The sequence below is a fragment of the Sminthopsis crassicaudata genome, chromosome 2, assembly GCF_048593235.1.
Source record: "Sminthopsis crassicaudata isolate SCR6 chromosome 2, ASM4859323v1, whole genome shotgun sequence".
Classification (NCBI taxonomy): Eukaryota; Metazoa; Chordata; class Mammalia; order Dasyuromorphia; family Dasyuridae; genus Sminthopsis; species Sminthopsis crassicaudata.
The window spans coordinates 344,316,526-344,338,576 of NC_133618.1; the positions used below are offsets into that span (position 1 = coordinate 344,316,526).

At 32.2% G+C, this 22,051-nt stretch overlaps 1 protein-coding gene across 7 annotated transcripts in view; it reads left to right on the forward strand.

Moving 5' to 3' along the window:
• MDGA2 (MAM domain containing glycosylphosphatidylinositol anchor 2) overlaps positions 1 to 22,051 on the forward strand; it is a 795,736-nt gene that overhangs the window by 195,400 nt on the left and 578,285 nt on the right. For 3 of the 7 annotated variants that reach the window (XM_074290629.1, XM_074290631.1, XM_074290630.1), the window contains 3 exons: positions 4,920 to 5,147; positions 9,121 to 9,277; positions 17,108 to 17,282. In XM_074290629.1, coding sequence (XP_074146730.1) covers positions 9,233 to 9,277; positions 17,108 to 17,282 — 220 coding nt within the window. In that variant the 5' untranslated portion in view covers positions 4,920 to 5,147; positions 9,121 to 9,232. The remainder of the gene's footprint in view (positions 1 to 4,919; positions 5,148 to 9,120; positions 9,278 to 17,107; positions 17,283 to 22,051) is intronic. The other 4 variants (XM_074290633.1, XM_074290627.1, XM_074290628.1 and 1 more) reach the window with 2 other exon arrangements.

Here is a 22,051-nt window from a genome sequence, read left to right on the forward strand (position 1 = left end):
ACAATAAGCAAGACCTATAGCAATCTAGTATTAGATAATCCTCCAAGCTCTAGTTTCAGGAATAAGAACTCACTATTTGACAAAAATTGCTGGGGAAACTGGAAAAAGTTTTCAGAAACTTGGCATAGATTTCCATCTCACATCCCATACCAAAATAAGGTCAAAATGGATACATGATTTGGGCATAAAAGACAATAACATAAATAAATTGGGAGAACAAGAGATAATTTCGCTATCAGATATTTGGAGAAGGAAGGAATTTATGACCAAAGAAGAACTAGAGAACATTATGAAAGCCAAATGGTCAACATTGATTACATTGAATTAAAAAGTTTCTGCACAAATAAAATCAACAGAAACAAGATTAAAAGGGAAGTACAAAGTTGGGAAAAAATCTTAACAGCCAGTATTTCTTATAAAGGTCTAATTTCTAAAATATATAAAGAACTATGTCATATTTATAAGATTTGATAAATGGTCAAAGAATATGAAATGATAATTATCAGGTGATAAAACTAAAGCCATTTATAGTTATATGAAAAAATGCTCTAAATCACTGTTGATGAGAGAAATGAAAATTAAAACAACTCTAAGGTCCCACCTCACACCTTTCACATTGCCTAAGATGACAGGAAAGGATAATGATAAATGTTGGAGGGGACGTGGGAAAACTGGGATACTAATGCATTGTTGGTGGAGTTGTGAACTGATCTAACCATTCTGGAGAACAATCTAGAACTATGCCCAAAAGGCTACAAAACTGTGCATACCCTTTTGACCCAGCAGTGCCATTACTGAATCTGTATTCCAAGAAAATCAAAAAGGAGGGGAAAGGATCTACATATGCAAAAATGTTTGTAGCAACTCTTTTTGTTGTAACAAAGAATTGGAAAAAGGTGTAGATGTCCATCAGTGGGTAATGGCTGAAGATAATGGAATATAAAAAATGATAATTGAGCTGATTATAGAAAAGCTTGGAATTATTTACATGAACTGATGCTGAGCAAAACAAACAGAACCAGGAATACATTGTGCATAATAACAGCAAGAACGTGTAATGATCAACTATGAAAGGCTTGGTTCTTTTCAGTGTTTTAGTGAATCAAAGGAATTCTAATAGACTTTGGAGAAAATGCCACCTACATTCATAAAAAGAACTAAAGAGACTGAATATAAATAAATCAATACATGCTATATTCACTTCTTTCTTCCATTTTTTCTCTCTCCCATAGTTTTTCCATTTTGCTCTGATTTTTGTCTCTCAACATAATTCATAAAACAATATATATTAAATTAAACTATAAAGACAGCAGATCAGGTGCCAACCTGCATTGGTAGAGGGAGGGTTTTTTTTTTTTATCATTGAATTCCAGATAACAATGAAATTACAGAATAGTTACTATGTCTAGCTTCATAAGGCAGGGAGAGGCATGGCTCATATACAAAGATGTGACACCACATAGTTATTATAAGGCATAATATATAGAATAAAATAAGAGCTTAAGGATGATACAAATTGCTACAAGAGATTGGATAAAAGATAAATTACTTCTAATTGGAGACAAAAGGATGTAAGGCAAAATTTTATAGTGATGGTAATGTTTGAAACTTGAAGGATAGGAAGGATGTCACTGCATTACTGATGATCCACTAAATTTTTGTGGTATTTGGGTAGTTTGCTAAAGGAGCCATTTTGTGTTATGTTGTAAATTATTGCTGCTACTACTCCCTTCTAATCCAAGAGAGATTAAATATATTTATGTATTGATGTGATCTACTGTGTATTTTATTCTCCTCTTGCACAGAGCCACTATGTCTCATAATTATAAAGGCTCTATCCTGTGACCAAATGCTCTATCATTAGAGCACATGATTTGTCTGAAAATAGTAGTAATGATACTATTGTCTCTTCAAAGGCCACTAACGAAGTTGTTTGTTTCATTTCTAATTCATCAGCCTATGTATATAGATATATACTTTTTAATATATGTGACATTTCTACAATCCACTACTTAGTATTTAGTAGGTCCATTTAATTCTGCCTTTTCTAAATCTTCCACAAGCATGTTCTCTTAAGATCCCTATGAAGAACAGCAAATAGCAGGTATTTTCTCCCTATTTTAAACACAAAGCTACCTGTGAAATGACTAATGTCATAAGCAAGAGAACCAATGGAAATAATGTTTTAATAAATATTGACTTTGAAGTCTGAATACATGATTTTCAATCCTATTGCTGGTACATATTAATGGTGTAACCTTGGTCAATCATTTATACTCCCTGGGTCTAATTTTCCAGGAGTATATTGACAGGATGAATACAGGTGAGATAAATGGGCCTCAATAATAACTTCATATTGTGATAGATACTAACCTGGGTTTAGAGACAGAAGAAAAGAATGCAAAACTTATCCCTGATACTTGCCAGCTTTATGATAATGGTCAAGTCTCCATGTCCTAATCCATAAAATGAGGGTTGTACTCGTCACACCACTCTCTTAAAGTTGTGACAAAAGTACTTTGTAAACAGTAAAGTTCTAGTTAAGTGTAATTATTTTTTATTATTATCTAGATGCCAAAGGATCTTTTCAATTTTGATAGGCAATTTCTAGAGTACAAAGAGCATTTATATTTTATTTTTTTATTTTAATTTTTTTTGGCTGAGGAAATAATTCACTGCACCATCTAACTGCCCCCATTTATATTTTTAAAAAATCTTATTCTGAGTTTTGGATAGGCTACTACAAATGTTCGGTCAATTAACTAGCATTTTTAAGGTGTTTACTATATTCTAAGTTACAAATGTTTTACATTGTCAAAATTACATCTTTGGTTTTTCAGCAGATTTGATTAGATATTCCTTTCCATAAAAATTAAATTTGGATAGATTTCTGACCTTTGGGATGTGTCTTCTACCAGTGCTTCCTGACAGCCATTACATGCTTTTACAATTTTTGTCTACATCTTCTCATTAGTCCTCCATAGATGGTCTAACCAAAGTTCTGGTTATACATACCCTCCATCTGTGTCCCCTTCTCAAATCACAATTCAAACATCTACTGTATGTCAAGTGCTATGTTAAGTAATAGGAATACAATGAACGCTCCATCCAAACAAAACAAAAACAATAACAACTACACACCAAATAGGTTCTGCTTTCAAAGAGTTTACAGACGAATGAAGAGATAGCATATTAATATATATAAACAAGAGTTGGACCAGAATAAGTTGGGACTGATCAGTATTCAATACATTTTAATCAGAAAAATATGCTTTAGCACTTTAACTTTGTTAGGCACTCATTGAAGTTGGTTATTTTGAAATTGGCCAGGCACACTCCCCAGTTTCTGCTTCTGTTCTTGCTATTGCCCTCAGCCGTCAGCAGCTCCTTCACAGCAAAGATAGTAGAACTATCAGTTTGGACCCCATGATATTGACGTTATACATGTTGGCAAGCTGTTGAGGGGCAGTAGGATGATGTGTCTGCAGGTATACTCTCCTTAGTCCTCAAACAGTAGTATTGGGAGGGATATAGAGCAGCTGGTGTGTTCAGCAGGAGGAGAAGCAGAAGGAGCACTAGCAGTTGAATGAGCAGCAGGGTGATTAGGTGGAAGCAGCTATGGTAGAGGACCTGTATTAGGGCAGAATATCCAGGACTCCTTGAAGCCAGTGTCCTAAGCAGAGCAATACCATATTCTTCATCCACAGTGCCTGACCCAGAGAAGCTTGGACAGTGTGGAATAAAGGGAGAGTTGAAAGGTCACAGATCCTCTCAGAAAATGAGTTGAGTTAAGAAGGGAGGAGTCTGGCTGGGCTGGCTTGTTTCTCTGAAGCTAGAAGCCTCTATTTGCTTTTTTGGATAATTGGGTGAGAGGGTTAGTGCAGACTAGAGATATACTCCTCAAGAGAAAAATTTATTTGGTACTCATTTTTGATACTTGTTGTACCTTCTGGAATCAATTAATGAAGAGTACCAATATGCCATTGTATGGGTGTGTGTGTGTGTGTGTGTGTGTGTGTGTGTGTGTGTGTGTGTATGCATGTGCTCCCACATGTATCTGCTTATGTATGTGTTTTTACATATTTATATCTATATGTACATATATCATTTTTTTAGTACTTCGTCTAGCTTTTACAAAAGCTGGCTATGATGTATTGCAAACAAATGTGAAAATACATTCTTTACAAACCATAAAACAATAAAAATGACCTTTTATTTAGGGAGGACATCAAAAGATACAGCACACCCAAGCACCAAGTGGAGTAATTTAAAAATAACTGTCAAGAACAATTAGTAATAATGTGATAAAATAAGTATGAAATAACACACCAAAATTTCTGGAATGCAGCTAAATCTCAAGAGGGAAATCATATGCTTACAAATATACAGCAACAAAACAGAAGAAAAAAAACATACCAGATTTTGTGGGATTCAGCCAAAGCAGTATTTAAAGAGAAAATGTATATTTTTATTTCCAGCCGGACTCTGGGAGGATAGTTGAGTGGGTCAGAGAATTTCAGGCTCTCCAGATTTCCCCCACAAACAAGACAAAATTGAACTGTAGGGAAAACTTAGAATGACAAAAATATCTGGAGCAAAACAGTGATTCTCTGTGAAGTGCTGAAGAAAAATATCTGGATTGAGGTTTGGCCTCAGTGAAGTATAAATACATGCAGGCTAGTTCCATTGAAACAGCAAACTACAAACTCTTGGGAAGATAGCTCAGGCCACAGCAATATGAGCTTTTATCTCCCAGACAGTGTGGGATGTTGGGCTGATAAGGAATGCCAGGTCCAGCTATGCTGCTGAAAAATATTCCTGTCAGGGAAGAACCCAGCATTTGCCAGTTAAGTGCAAAAAAGTGGGGCAGGGATTGTGAGCACTTTCATGAGAGCAGAGTTCTTGATTTCTCATTCCAGGCCAGTGGGAAGAACTGAAGGAGTACTTGAGGCCAGAGACACCATCCTCTATTCTGTTGAACTAGAGCTTGATTACATCAACAATCTGCTAAAATAAAATTAAAATGAGCAGGCAAAGGAGAAAGCACCCAGCTGCAGATATTTACTGTGAATAATGAAGAATAGGGTTCATCTTCATAGAATGATGCTGAAGTAAAAAAAAAAAAAAGCCTCTTCTACCCCAAAGAGGTAAGTTGTCACTTGCCCCCCCCCAAAAAAAAAAAAACCACTCAGAAAAAGGCTTTAAAAATCAAATGAGAGAGATTAAGGAAAACATAAAAAAAAAAAAAATAAAAAAGAATAGTCCAAGAAAAAGAAGTAAAATTTGAAAAGAAAGTCAACCAACTAGAAAAGAAGATCTAGAATCTTGAAGAAAAGAACTCCTTGAAAAGCCAGAATAGGGCAAGGGGAAGCTTGAAAAGTTATAGGAGCCCACAAAATAATAACACAAAATATAAAGATTGGAAAAAAATGTGAGACATCACATAGAAAAATAACATCTGAAAAACAGATTGAGAAGACAAGCTATCATCAAAAAAATAATCTTTAGACAATAATAAAATAAACAATTAAAGAAAATTGTATTGAACCATTTGGGAGAAGAAGGAAAAGTAGAAATAGAAAAAAATTCACTGATTACCACCAGAAAGAGATCTTATGAGAAAAACCTAGAAGAACATCATAGGATCAATTTTAAAACTTTCAGCTTAAGGAGAAAATATCACAAGCAAGAAGAGAAATTAGAGAGAGATAACGAGGAAACCAAATTATCACTCTTTGCAGATGATATGACGGTATACTTAGAGAACCCTAGTGAATCAACTAAAAACCTACTAGAAACAATTCACAACTTTAGGTAAATTACAGGATACAAAATAAATCAACAAGGGGAAACAAGAGGAAATATGATAGAGCCACAATTAGAATCACAGAAGACTTAGCAATGATTACATTAAAAACAGCAGATCTTGGAATCCCATATATTGAAGAGCAAGATAGTTTTATGGACAAAAATATCATATCCAGCAAAGTTAAACACATAATTTTGAATGAAAAAAAAAAAGGATATTCAATGGATTCCCATACTTTCTGTATTTTGTTGCAAAAGACTTAAATTTGATATGTAATATCCAAGAGAAATAAGAAGTATACATCAAATTCTAATTTCAAGGGACTTGCTAAGAACAGATTTTTCATGTTTTATATATGGAAATATAAAGCATATCTAAGATTGTCATTAATAATTGGCTAATTCAAAAGAAAGATTGGGAAAAGTTTTTAGTATGATGTGATTGCAAAATGCAAAACCATGTAGGAAAAGATAAAGTGTAATAACATTATACAAATGAGATGCAAGAGCAGAACTGACACAAGGGAATTAGATGGGGGAGAATGGGAAGTAGTTCTGGAATCCTGCTTACATAGGAAATGAGTTAAAGAGAGAACAATACATATGCATCCAGAAAAGTATATCGCCTTCCAAAGCCTATAAAGAAATAAGATAGAGCAGGGTATAGAAGAGTTTGTAGATTAATAGGAATGGGATAAAGGGAAATGGAAAAACTAGGGGGAGAAGATAAAGGAAAATAAAAAGAGAAAGGATCAATTCATCACTAATGAAGATAAAATTAAAGCAATTATTACAGGCTATTTTCTCCAATTATATGCCAATGCATCTTAAAATCCAAATGAAGTGGATGAATATTTGCAAAATTATAACTGACCAGATTAACAGAAGAGAAGATAGTATACTTAAATTACCTTATCTTAGAAAAAGAAATTGAATAATTAATGAGATTTCTAAAAAAATTCTCAGGAACATAAAGATTCATAAATGAATTCTACTAAACATTTAGAGAATATTTTTTTCTTTTTTAGCTTTTATTTTCAATTTTCATCTTGCAAAAACCTTGTTTTCCAAATTTTTTCTCCTTTCCTTTTCCCCACCTCCTCTCCTAGATAACAGACAATCCAAATATATGTTAAACATGTACAATTCTTCTTTACATATTTCTGTTCTATACATTCTATACATAACATTATCATGCGACACAAGAAAAATTAGATCAAAAAGGAAAAAAAATTAGAAAGAAAACAAAATTCAAGAAAACAACAAAAAAGTGAAAATATGTTGTGATCCGTACTCGATTTCCCCCAATCCTCTCTCTGGATGCAGATGGTTCTCTCCATTACAAGTCCATCACAAAGCTTGAATCACCTCATTGTTGAAAAGAGAATTCATCATTGCATAAATTTCTAGATGCTGTGTACAATGTTCTCTTGCTTCTACTCATTTCACTTAGCATCAGTTCATGTAAGTCTTTCCAAGCCTTTCTGAAATCATCATGTTTCTTATAGAACAATAATATTCCATAACATTCATATAACCATAACTTATTCAGCCATTGTCCAACTGATGGGCATCCACTCAGTTTCCAGTTCCTTGCACTACAAAACGATCTGCCACATTTTTGCACATGTGAGTCCTTTTCCTTTTTTTATGATCTCTTTGGGATACAGACTTAGTAGACATTCCTGGACCAAAGAGTATGCAAAGTTTGATAGCCCTATGGCTAAATTTTAATTCTCTCCAGAATGGTTGAATCAGTTCACAACTCCACCAACAATGTATTAGTGTCCCAGTTTTCTCATAACCCCTCCAATATTCATCATTATCTTTTCCTGTCATCTTAGCCAATCTGAAAGGTGTGTGGTGATACCTCAGAGATGTATTAATTTGCATTTCTGTGATCAATAATTACTTAGAGCATTTTTTTTCACATGACTAGAAATAGTTTTAATTTCTTCATCTGAAAATCGTTGGTTCATATTCTTTGATCATTTATCAATTGGAGAATGGCTTGTATTCTTATAAATTTGAGTCAATTTTCTAAATATTTTAGAAATTAGATCTTTTCAGAAACCTTATATATAAAATTCTCTCCACCCCCAGTTTTCTGCTTCTCTTTTAATCTTGTCTGCATTGGTTTTGTTTGTACATAATCTTTTTAATTTAGTATAATCAAAATTATCCATTTTGCATTTCATAATGTTCTCTAGTTTTTCTTTATTCCTTTTCCACAGATCTGTGAGGTAGACTATCCCTTGTTCTCCTAATTAGCTTATCGAATCACTCTTTATGTCTAAACTGACTGTTGTCATCAAATATAGTTTTACATCTGGTACAGGTTGGGAATGAAGGGTTTCTTTTTTTAAACTTGATTTTAAAAATTGCCTTCTTCACATATTAACTTATTGTTAGAGGACCACAATGACATCATTATATTTAGATTGAGTTACAGAGTGTCTGACTATGGCTAATCAGACTAATATGAGGTTAGAATGCTCTGCCACAAGTATACATAAAATAGTCCTTATAAATGTTTGAGGTGCCTTCTCTAAGTGTGCCTCTCACATTTCTTCTGAGCTAATTCAATTCTCCTTTGCTCATAGAGCACAGCATCTTCTCTGATAAGGGCATGTTATCCTGGGTGATTCTGTGCCATTGTCTCCTATATCATACAATCAATTCCAAAGTTCTTAAGAAAGACCTTGAAAGTGTCCTTATATTGCTTTTCCTGATCATCTTGTGAGGCTGGCCCAATCTGAGGTCTCCATAAAAGTCTTTTAGCAAGCATACATTTGACATTCAAATAATGTGGTCATTCCAGTGGAATTGTGCTCTCTACAGTAGAGTTGGAATGCTTGGCAGTTGAGTTCAAGAAAGGACCTCAGTGTCTGGTACCTTATTCTGCCAGGTGATCTTCAGAATCTTCTTAAGACAATTTAAATGGAAACAGTTCAGCAATTCAATTTACTTGCATCGTGCTGGTGTACTTTCCAGGTTTTAGAGGCATATAATTCAGGTCAGCAGAAGGGTTCTGTAGATCCTCAGTTTGGTAATCAATCTAATATCTCTCCTCTCCTATACTTTCTTGCAGATCTTCCTGAATTCTCAGCTCTTGTGAGAAAATTTAACAAGTATTAAATCCACATAGCAAACCTGAGTGAAACAAGGCTGGCAAATAACAAAAGTTTACTGAAATAGGAGCTGAATACATGTTTTTCTGGATTGGACATAATGAAAAGAAAGGCCATGAAGCTGGTGCAGATTTTGCAATAAAAATTAATCTAATAAACAAATTCATATGCCTTGCAACAGGAATGAAAGACAGGCTCATGACTATGTGATTGCTGCTTAGAGGAAAACACCATGGCATCATTATCAGTACTTATGCTTCCAACTATTACAAACCAACTAAAGAGCCAGGATAATGGACTATAGTTTGAACCTGAGAAAACTAAGTCCTTCAGAGAAGGTAAAAATGTCTTTTTAGTTTCCCTAAACTAGCAGTAACTATCTGGAGTTCTTAAGAAATAGCAGGGACATCCCATCTGTGGATGGGAAGAAGGGGAGATAGCCCACATGATTCCTACCAAGCTCCAAAATTATCAGAACAGACAAGACAGTGATGTGAATATGACCTGGAACAGGGTCACAAAGAGGAACCACACAATGATTTATCAAGTCACTAGATATGCTTCCTTCTTAGCCCTACTAGAAAGTCTGGGAATTGGTAGAGGCAAAGCATTTTCTTCTCCACTTAACATTTTCTAGTCAAACACATTTTACAAATGAGGAACTAAAACAAACATGATTAAGTGACTTGTCCTGAATCACACACAGTTAATGTGTCTGAAGTCAGGTTTGAACTCAGAAAGATGAATTTTCTTGGTGTCAGGCCCAGTACTATACCATCTAGTTTTCACATATCTAGCATATAGTTATATGAATGACTATAATTGATTTGCCAGTCCACAATGCCTCCTTCAAGTAAATGTCTCTATAATTTATTCTTTTGGACTAATGCAAAATTTTTTATGTGCTACATATGCAATAGAAATTATTAGGACTTTATAATGTAGATAGGACAAATTGTGTTGCCTTTTTAGAATATACCTTCAAAATAGTAGTCAAAATTTAAATATCACTCAATTGAAAATAAATGGTACAGTTAAACTAAATGAAAAAAAAAAGAAATTAGGTTGCTCTTTGGAACAGCATCTTAATTAGACACTTAAGCACTTTAAAGTACCAAAGAACAGAAACCCTGCAGACTCAGAGCTTGTTATAGAATTACATATTCCATTAATGGAAATAGCTTGATGCTGTGTTTTTGCTTTTCCAACTGTGTCAGTAATAGTAATCCAGTCAAAATGCAATAATCATTTACATAAGAAAGTATTTACTTATATAATCTCTAATAGGATGTTTTTCCAAAATTTGTGGCATTTTGTATTTTTTCTTGTTGAAGCTTATGCAAAATAAAAGTCTTTAAAGCCGTAATGATACAAAATCAATATTGTGTTACTTCGAAATTTGATGGTGAAGCTGTAGTCAAGCACTGACACTTATTAACTAGTGTAGCCATGGGCCAATAACTTCATTTACTTAAGCTTTAATCTGTTACTTTCCCTTTAACATTGCAATAGTACACTCTTTACCTGCCAACTTTTGTGGGGAAAGCTCTTTATAAATTATAAAGACCTATTTAAATGTTATCTATTGTTTTATAGGGAAAAGCTGTTTGCAAATTGTAAAGTTCTATTTAAATGAATGGAGCACTGGGCTTGGAATCTGGAAGACTCATCTTTTAAAATTAAATCCTGTTTCTGACATACCTGTGTGATCCAGAGCAAGACAGTTAATCTTGATTGTCTCAGTTCCTCTATTATAAAACGAGCTGGAAAAAGAAATGATAAACCACTCCTATATCCTTGGATAGAAAATTCCAAAAGGAGTAATGAAGAATTGATCACTACTGAAACAACTCAACAACTGTTGTCATCATTCTGAATTACATTATTATTATGTTAGGATACCCAGAGAAAACAATCAAGGATGTAATACTGGAGAAACTGAGGCAATATAAAGATTAGAGAGTTATAATGTTTTGTTTATTAGAGAGCTTAATTAATTGACTGGATCGGACTCTTGTCACCAAGCATCTAGTATCTAATATGAGATTCCAGAGATTCTTTATAGAGTTTTAGTGATAAGGAAGAACAAAAACAGAAGGGAGGGGAGGCAAAGTGAGCACTGGTCATTCTGATAAATTGGGAAGGTCTGGAGTCATGATGTCTAAAATAGAAGGGATTATCTGGGATAATCTTATCTAGGATTAAACATTTACAATTTATAACCTTAGAGTAGATAGCCCTAAATTATATCAGTCCTAATGGTCAAGGGTTTGTATGTGTGTGTGTGTGTGGGGGGGTTAGGCCTGGGGGTGGTGTTGCAGGGATTGAGGCAGAACAATTCAGGGAAACTGAGGTAGAATAATCAAAAGAAACTGTGGCATAACAAAGCACCAAAGAGATGTGTGTACTTTTTAATCTATGTTTACAAATGGCAGATATGTTATAGTATGTGTAACATAATACACAATACATTTACCCAACATAAATTTTTTTCACAAATAAATAATTATTAAAGTCTATGCTTAAAAAATATTGGTTTGTAAGTTATATGGAAATGGATTGGAGATGATAGAGACTGGATGTTGGTAGACCAATTAAAAGAATATTTTAATGGTCTGGGGAAAAAACAGTGAAGCCCAGGACTACACTAATTTTATTTGTGTAAAGTCAAGGGATGAATATATATATATATATATATATATATATATATATATATATATATATATGTGTGTGTGTGTGTGTGTGTATGTGTGTGTGTGTGTGTGTGTGTGTGTATAATTTGTACATTTACCTAAGTTGTACTTTATTTCTCTAAGAAAATATATTTATATGCTTTGGTATATTTTTTGGCTCAACTATCTTAAATATTTTATAGTTATTTGTAATGTGATTTCTCTTTCTATTTTTGCATCTTGGATCTTATGATAGATATCTATATATCTATATCTATATCTATACATATATATATAAGATATATTTATATATATATAAATGTAGGTGATTTTTAAGGATTTATTTTATAATCTGAAACTATGTTCATGGGTAGGTATTAAAAAAAGACTATCAAGAGCAATAATGAAAATAAAGGTTAAGGAGGCTAGACTTCAATCTAAAGGAGCAGTCATCAAAAATATCTACTATTAGATAAATAACAGAAAAAATAAATGAAATAGACTAGATAAATAATTAAAAATAAGGAATTTATTAATATTCCAGTATTTGATAAAATATAAAATAAAAATTACCTGGGGAAAATATTCGTTATTTGAGAAAAGCTTCTAGAAAAACTGGAAAACAATCTGGCAGAAATGAGGCTTACACCAATACTATATACCATGTTCCTAAATACATTTTATATTGGTACTCAACATTAATATTAAATGATCAGATTATTTAAAAGGTTAGAAAAGAAGAACTCTCCCAGCTCTCAGTAGGAGATACATTCTTTCTCCTGCACTTAATAGTATTTATTACATGTAAATTACACGTAAAGAAAATTCTCTAGATTCACTTTTGTAAGATTTTAAGTTCCATTTTTTTCTCCTTTTCTCCCTTCTCTCTCCCCTCCCCAACACACCAAGAAATCTGATTTAAGAAAACATGTACAACAATGTTAAACATATTTCTACAATATCATGTTGTGAAAGAAAAATAAAAATGAAAGGGAAAAACCATGAGAAAGAAAAATCAATAGAAAAAAAAAGTGAGAATTGTATGCTTCATAGTTCTTTCTCTGGATGCAGATGGTATTTTCCATCTCATTTCTATTGGAATTGTCTTGAATTATGTCATTGTTGAAAAGAGCCAATTTAAGATCCAAGATAATTCCAAGAGACTTGGGATGGAAAACTCATTCAGCCATTTCCCAATTGATAAACATCTAATCAATTTCTAATTACTTGGCACCACAAAAAGAACTATTACAACCATTTTTGCATATGTGGGTCTTTTCCCATCTTTTATGATATCTTTGGGATATACACCCAGTAGAGCTGTTGCTGGATCAAAAGGGATGCAGTTTTATAGCCCTTTGGGCATAATTCCAATTTGCTCACCAGAATAGTTGTATCATTTCACAACTTGCCAATAATGAATTAATGTCCTAGTTTTTCCACATCCCCTCCGACATTTATCATTATCTTTTCCTGTCATTTTAGCCAATCTGAGAGGTGTGATTGTAATCCTGGAGAAACTGAGGCAAGATAGAGATGAGAGAGTTTTAATATTTTATTTGTGAGGGAGAGATTGTGCTGGGGGCATATTGTCCCCAGGGCTGATGTCTCAAAGCATCCAGCAGCAAATGTGAGTTTCCCATGAAATAAATGTACATGTGGCTCTCAGCTACCAGGGTAAACCAAGGCAGGGGCAGAGTCCGAGCACTAAGAGTGGGAATTGACCATCAATACAGTTCTAAAAAGTGTGGGGTAGGGCCATAAATTCTTACAAATTGGGAGTAAAGGAGATAGTCAAACTAGAGCCAGGAAGTCTGAAGAGATAGAGGTAGACAATGCCAATTAGATATCTGAGATAGGACATCTGAAGTTTTATCTTTTGGAATGCCAGAGTGGCCACAGCCCTAATTATCTCAGTCCTAATGAGCAGGAGGGGGAGGTGTTGCAAACAGAGAGATTTAGGCAGAACAATAATAAGAATTGAGGCAGAACAGTTCAGGGAAATTGAGGCAGAACAATTTAGGGAAACTGAGGCAGGACAATTAGGAAACTATGGCACAACATGATGTGGTATCTCAGACAATTAAGTTGTCTTAATTTGTATTTCTCTAATCAATAATGTTTTGGAGCATTTTTTCATATGACTATGTTGAGGTTGGGAAGGACCTCAAGAGGTTAGGGTCACAGACTAGTGTCATGAAATGTCTCAAAAGAATTTGCAGGCTTGAATCTATTTCCTAGTCAAGGGACAAAGTTTGTTGTAATTGTAATACCATTACAAGTTGTCTAAATTCCAAGAGAATTTAGCAAAGAAATAGAAGGAGAAACATTTATCTAGTTCATGTTAGAGATATAGATAAGTATTGCTTTGGCTACATTCCACAAATTTTGGTATGCTATATCATTGTCTCCATTCTCTTTAATTAAATCATGGATTGTTTCTTCTAATTTGCATGCTCAATGATTTGATGCATATATGTTTACTATTGATATTTATTCAATGTTCATGGTGTCTTTTAGCAATATTTAGTTTCCCTGCTTATTCCTTTTACTTAATTCTACTTTTGCTCTTACTTTTGCTTTTCTGATATCATTCTGATTCCCATTTATAATTTCTAGCTGTCCATTTACCTTGATATTTTCTGTTTCTCTGTCTCTGTCTGTCCTGTTCCTTCTCTAAAGTCTGTTTTACTTTTAAGCACTGCCTTCTATCTTCCTTTATCTGCCTTCCCTTTTATCATTGCATCTTTTCTGTTATCTCCTTCCCTTCTTACTTCTCCAAATTGAGTGTGTGTACATATATGTATATATGTGTGTTTGTGTGTGTATATTGCTTAATATTCATTTTTTTACATTTCCCCCTTCACTATAAAAGTCCTTACATGCTTCTTTATTGTAAGGTAGTTGTTATCCATTCTTCTCCTTCCCCATTGTCTTTTGCCATCTCTCTTAGTCATCCATTTTTTTTATCATCCCATCATAATTAATTCCCATGCCTTCTTTCTATGTATAATCTTTCTAACTACCTTTAAAATTATAACATTCTTATAAGTTAGATGCATCATCTTCTCATATGGAAATGTAAATTGTTTAACCTTACTGAATTTCTTTTGATTTCACTTTCATGTTTACCTTTTAATGCTTCTAGATTCTTATATTTGAAAAGTTAAATTTTCTATTCAGGTCTGTTCTTCTGTGGAAAATAATCTCCCATCTCAGAGTTGAACCCTCCATTTTGTTCAAGCAACAATTTACTAAAAATTAAAAATCTAATAGATGCTCTTATTTTCATTCTGCTTATTTCTCTTTATCTGTTTATTTAAAGTTTTGCACATTTCTCTGAATTTCTTATAGCCTTCCTTCCTTATTTATTTACCTCGGGTTTTTTTTTTTTATCTATTTGGCAATTGTATGAATGACTTTATTCCCAGTTCTTTTGACACTATTAAGAATGCTATTATGGTTATATTGGTATGTAACACTTTTGTTTCTGTCTTCACCTTCCTTGGAGCATAAACTGAAGAGTGGGAAGGCCATTTGTATAATTTTAAATTGATATCCAAAACATTCATATCTCTGCCATCATTGAGCTTTAGTCTTTCTTCCAAAATTGCTTAATTTTTTTTGCCTTTGACAATTTGAAAGGTGAGAATTGAAACTTCTGAGTTATTTTAATTTACTTTTCTTTTAATCATAATATGAGATATGTTTTCATATGATCACTTATAGGTAGATATTATTTTAAAACTAGTTCTTTTTTTTACCTCTTATTTGATTTCCTATGTAACTTGGATAGCATACTTTTACCAGTGATGCTCTAAATTTTTGTCAAACTATATTTACTTTTGAAATTAATTATTGATTTTATTAATGAAAACTACTTCTTAGTTATTTAAAAAATCTTCTTTTCTCTAAAGTGCATGTAGATTTTTTAACATTCATATTTTTAAAAGTTTTGAGTAACAAATTCTATGCCTCTTTCTTTCCTCTTCTCTTTCCATAAGACAGTAAAAAAGTCATATAGGTTATACATGTGAAATTATGTGAAACATTTCCATATGTCATTTTGTGCAAGAAAACTAGAACAAAAAAAGAAGTATAAAGAAAATGAAAAATACAATATTTCAATCTGTTCAGAAAATACAGGTTCTTTCTCTGGAGGCATTTTTCATCATGTGTCCTTTGTGATTATCTTGGTCCATTTTATTGGTGAGAATAGCTAAGTCTTATAACAGTTGTTCACCTTAACAATATTTCTCTTACTGTGTACAGTGTTCTCCTGCTTTTGCTCATTTTAATTTTTTTTCAGTTTATGTAAGTCTTTACAGGTTTTTCTAAAAATCTTCAGACTTGTCATTTTCTTTCCTGAAAATATATATTTTTATTTTTCTAAATATATTCAAGGATAGTTTTCAACATTCACCTTTAGAAAACTTTTTGTTCTAAAATTTTCTCCTTCTCTCCCACCCTGCCCCCTCTCCTAGAGAACAAAAAATCCAATTTAGGTTAAACATGTGTAATTCTTATAAATGCATTTTCATATTCATCATAATGCATAAGAAAAATAAGATCAAAAGGGAAAAATTAGAAAGAAAAAATCCACTGTTTGTTATTACTTAAAGCACAATGATATTCATATATATATACATATATATATATACATACATATATATATGTATATATATAATACACACACATATAAAACACAACTTGTTTACACAACCTCTTATGTTATTCCCTAATTGAAGGACATTCCCTCAATTTACAATACTTAGTCACCACAAAAAAGGGCTGCTATAAATATTTTTATACAAATAATTTCTTCTTCCCTGTTTTGGGTCTCTGGGAGATAGACCTAATTAATGTTGGTAATGCTGGTTCAAAGTATGCACAAAATATTTTTAGTTTTACACAATCAAAACATTCTGTTTTATCTTTTATAATCTATAATGTTTCTTGTTTGGTTAAGAAGTATTTTTCTAGTTGTAGTTGTGAAATGTTCATGATCTCATAATCCTTTTAAAAAAAATTATAACCTTTGTAGTTGTCCTCCCCTCCCAGAGAACTCAATATAAATGGAAATATTGCTGATTTCATTGTAATGAAATTTCAGTTACCTTTTTATATGTAAATCACTAGAAGTGATCTTGCATAACATCTGTGAACTTTTGTTACACAAAATGGAGATAATAATGTACCTACTTCCTCTCAGTTTTTGTGAAGCTCAAATGAAATAATGTATTAAATAAAAACTGTCAGTTTTAGAGCACCATAGCAATGTCATTTGCTTTTAAAAGCTGGATGATCAGAGAAAAATTACAAACTGTACTTCACTTATAAAACTCATGAAGCAAAGTTTCTCAACATCCTTTCAGAGGAATGAGATGGAGTATCAGCTTAGAAAGTCTATTGTTCAGAGATGTCATTGCATATTATTTTGTTTTGTGAGCTTACAATTAATCTAAGGTAACAATTTTTTTTTGGATACTTGCTCAGATCAGGTGGACCAAAACAGCAGGAAGTGCCTCTGACAGATTTCAAGATTCAAGTGTCTTCAATGAGACTTTGAGGATTACAAATATTCAGAGACACCAAGGAGGCCGATACTACTGTAAAGCAGAAAATGGCTTGGGATCCCCAGCAATAAAGTCAATTAGAGTGGATGTGTATTGTAAGTAAAGAGCTAAGAAAGCTTCTTCTTACTATTTCTTTACTGGGATTTTAGAAACAAATGATTTAAATAACCATTAAGATTTTCTTGCTAATGTCACTAAATGGTACAAATTCTGTGTAGCAATATAATGTTTAAGATAGAGCATAGTGAGAATTCAATTAAGGAACCTTCCTTAAGACAGCATGTTGGAGTAGACAGGCAATTTGAAATAGCAGATTAAGAGAACTTGTTTACAGATTGCCTCTAAATTATTGTTGTGTAAACCTAGAGAATTTAGCTATCCAGTGTTTAATGACGAGTTTCTAAGACTCTTGAGTTGACAATAGGCTATTGGTGATCACCATTGAGTGTAGGCATCTCCACACCAAGAATTTTTTATAGTGATAAAACCATGAGTCCAAATCTCCTCTATTCCACTCCCATAAAAAAGGTTTAAATAATACATCTGTAAATGATTAAGTGAGTTAATGAGCTAATGAATTAACTTTGAATGATTTCATTTATTCTAGTATCTTTGGGATAGATGTGTGTCACAACTTATTGCAGTTGGCTAACAGTCCCATTCAATCAGAAGCTGTGATTGTTGCTACTTTTCATGAGGTCAGAATTAGTCAGGAGTAAAAAGACAGTAGAATTTATCTACCATGTCTATAAATTTTATGACATTAGAACCACTTAACTTAAGTGACTCCTTATTAAAGTCGGTCATTATAACTACAACAACAAATAATATATTCAAAAAATCACAGTGGTTACTAGGAATCATTCTCTCTTCTTTTTTTCATTTCTGTTAAGACCCCATTACTTTTCTATTATCCATGTCCTTGTTTTTTTATATCACCTTAAATTCAAATTATTTTCTATTCAATTCCACCAAATGTTTTTATTACTACTTATAGTTTTTTGATTTTTAAGATTTTAGTATTCTATTCTTTTGCAGATGAAGTGACTTCTATGACATATTTTTCCAGTTTTCATTTGCACTTGTGGGCTGTTACTCTGACATTCTAAAAAATCTGTAGTCAGATTTTTAAATGTAATTTAGAAGCTTAAATGTGAGTTAGTCTTAAATAAATTCACAAAAGGTTCATTGAAAGAGTGAGCACAAATTTAAAACATCAACAAGAGTGATACATATATGTAAGATACACAAGGCCAAGAAAGCTCACTTCTTAGGTACTAAAATTTTTTCCTCTCCTGTAGATCAATATCACATATCTAAATGTAGAGCTCATGAAATTATGATTTACTGTCAGTTAATCTTTGATTTGCATACCTATTTTATATTTCTATATACCTAGGGTCATGTAAAAGTTTTTCAGTTCTAAAGGAGTAATGTAAAAATTTCTCAGATCCAAAGAAGTGGTGTTTGGAAAAAGTTTAAGAAACTTTACTATAGAATCCTAAGATGTAGCATTTCTGTAGCTCAGCTGGATGTAGCTCAGATTTAATTCCTCTCTGTAGCCCAACTGCCAGAGATAGATTATTTCTTCAGTTCATAATCAGCTCTTTTTGCTTCTAGAGGTCCCATTCTATCAAACATTTTTTTTTAGCCTTGGGTGACTCCCTCTTTGAATGTGTCTGTAGTCTGATTTTTCAATTGTGACTCAAAATCTCTTGAACTGACTTTATAACTATGGAGTGAAATTATATTTCCTGAGCAAGTAGCTCTGCTGCCAGATTACATGGCGTATGGTTGGGAGGAGGAGGAGAATACTTTCTCCCTGCCTCCCCTTCCCAATCCAAAAAAGTAAAGATCTTCCTTGTGTACTGATTCTCTCTTTGACTGTTTCTAATTTTTCAAGCTTTGGCTATTTCCAAGGTTTAATACTTAATCCAATCAGATGGTCAATTTTCATCCAAGGTAATTAGCTGATTCCTAATTTTGACAATCAGAGAATAAAGTATACTTTAATTAAAGAATCATTTGCTACTAATATTTTGTCACTATCATCACTTCACCCTGTATTACTATATTCCAGGGGCTACATCAATTGGAGAGAGCAAAGAAATGATACTATCTTTCTTTCATTTCCCTCTTATTCCCCCCCACACACCCTTCGAAATTATCTCCCATTTACTGTATACATTTTGTTTGTACATAGATGTTTTCAAGTTGTCTCCCCTATTAGAATGTGATCTACTTGAGGACAGGGGATTATGTTTTTGCATTTCTTACTATACACATTAAGAATGATTTTAATCAGTGAAAAAATAGGGAACAAATGCTTGTTAACAACTTACTATTACAAAAGCATAATTATTCCAAATCCTCTCAGATGTGTATAGTTTTTATAAGTGTAATATGAAATCTTGAAGTCTGGGTTCAGGTTCTGCCTCCGACATACTATCAGAACAAAGGAGTTTCCTCAACTAATAAAATCACCAAATCTATTCCTAGTTTTTGAAATGTAGGGAACTTCTGATGTATTACTCTTGCTAAGTTGTAAATGTTATTTTTCACATATTTTTATATATTCAGTGAGTTAATTTTCTCAATTGATAGTGAAATGCTATACCTAAGCTATAAACATAAATTGGCATTATTTTATTATTAATAATAACAGTAATATTATCTCATTCTTTCCATCTTACTCTGTGGATTTACATAGAATAGTTGTAGGAGAAAGCACTGTCCTATTATCTTTCATATTTAAAATTCTGCATATTTTAATTAGGTGAGTAAACTTGCTACATTTTTTTGAAATTATTTAGCAAATATTGCAACTTCAAGCTCATTTTCAATAGACAATGAAAATGTCTTCAAGAAAATATTTATAGAAGACAAGATGATGGAGATGATAATATATATCCTATCCATTTCTTGCCTGATTTTAATTTATTTTGCAATATTGTTATATTTAGAATGTTTTTCATTCCATAATATTTGTGTGTATTTGGCATAGTAATACTTATTAAAAACTCTTCTTAAATTTATATGGATAAGTTTTCTGTTCAGGTGATTATGAATACCACTTCTATTACTAATGATGTTCTTGTTCCCATGGGAGGTTTTTAGGTGTGGATTTTCAAGGATATTTTCATATTTGCATTTGTAGCATGGGGATTTGACATTTGGTCATCTATGAAATTCAACTTGTATCTTTCAGTAAATAGTAATTTTTTTGTAGTCTACAGTGATATATTGCAATGTTTTCATTGCATTTCATGGAAGAATTTTTATCTTTCACTAAATATAGGTTATTTAAAGTTCTATGTAGTATCTGGTGAAAATTATATAATTCTGAATTGCCATTATAAATTATTTCTGTTAAAATATTGTATTATCCAGATTTTTGTTTAACTCTTCCTTATCCAAGGTAATTAGTTGATTCCTAATTTTAGCAGAGAGTAGTATGAAGTTTATACTTTATACTTTATAATCACTTGCTACTAACATTTTGTTACTATGTCATTCCTTTATTATGTATAATTATATTCCAGAGGCTACATCAATTGGAGATAACAAGGAAAGGCTGCCTACTCTCTTTTTTTTCTTATCTTTTTGTTGATTGATTTCATTGGGCTGTTGTGAAAGAATTTTGACTCCACTTTTGTTTCTTAGCTATTTCATAAAGGGAAAAATTATATCTGGAAAATCTATTGGCATAAACAAATCAAATGAGACATGAGTCTTACTTGAAATGTGTCTGTTCTGAATATATTTCTATAAATGTTTGATTAATTTATCATGTGATCTAAGAACATTTCTCATTTAGAAAGCAAAGTATTTTTTCTATAATTACTTTGGGGTTATGAATTTCAATATCATTATATGTGTTTCTATTTAGTCCCATTCTAGATGACAGGTTCCTAACTTTTTTATCTCAAAGTCATTTTGGCAGTATGATTTTATATATATATATATATATATATATATATATATATATATATATATATATATATATATATATATATATATACATATACATATACATATGTATATATATATGTATGTATGTATATATATGTAGGTATATGTTCATACACACACATATATATTAAAGAAGGTATTTCACAAGTGATAATTGTTCAAAATGTATTCTTCCCATTTAGCTTCAACTTCAGAGGATTCAGTTGTAGTCAAATCTGGATATGAATACCCATTGGTTAAGTGTATCCTTTCCTTCACTCCCTTTAAACATCAGAATTATCCTTCTCAATGCTTTGGGAATTTTGTCTTGACCAGCCTGACTTTGAAAAACTACCTCTCATCCTAAGGGATTGTATGAGGAGAAACCATTAAAATACATGGAGTTGAAGGAGAGGAGAAATATTATGGGAATAGAAGATGGGAGAGCATATAGCACTAAAAGAGTAGAAACTATGGAGAGAGGTACTATCAAGAAATCATCATCACTGACTCCTGTTCTGGGATTGCGTTATTGAAACCTTTTTTAGAATGTAGAAGCCAAAGGGTGAGTCTTCATTTCTCTTCTCCTCATTTAATTTTCTTACTCTTCACTTGAAAAAGGTAAAAAATTGATATATTTTCCTTGGGTATAGGAGAAATATTTTTCTTAGAGCTGTTGTTATCTTTTTTGTTTACACATTTACCATGTATCAAGACAGCAATTGTGATAAAATGTTTAACATAAAAAAATGGCAATCTGAATAAATTTGGGAAGAAGTAATTGTGGAGATAAAGAAAAAAACAGAGACAGTGAAAGATTTTGAAATTGTGGTATTTTGACTAAAAAACATACTAACTGTGGACTCAGACTTTTAATTTACAATTTTTAAAATTAATTTTTTAATTAATAAAA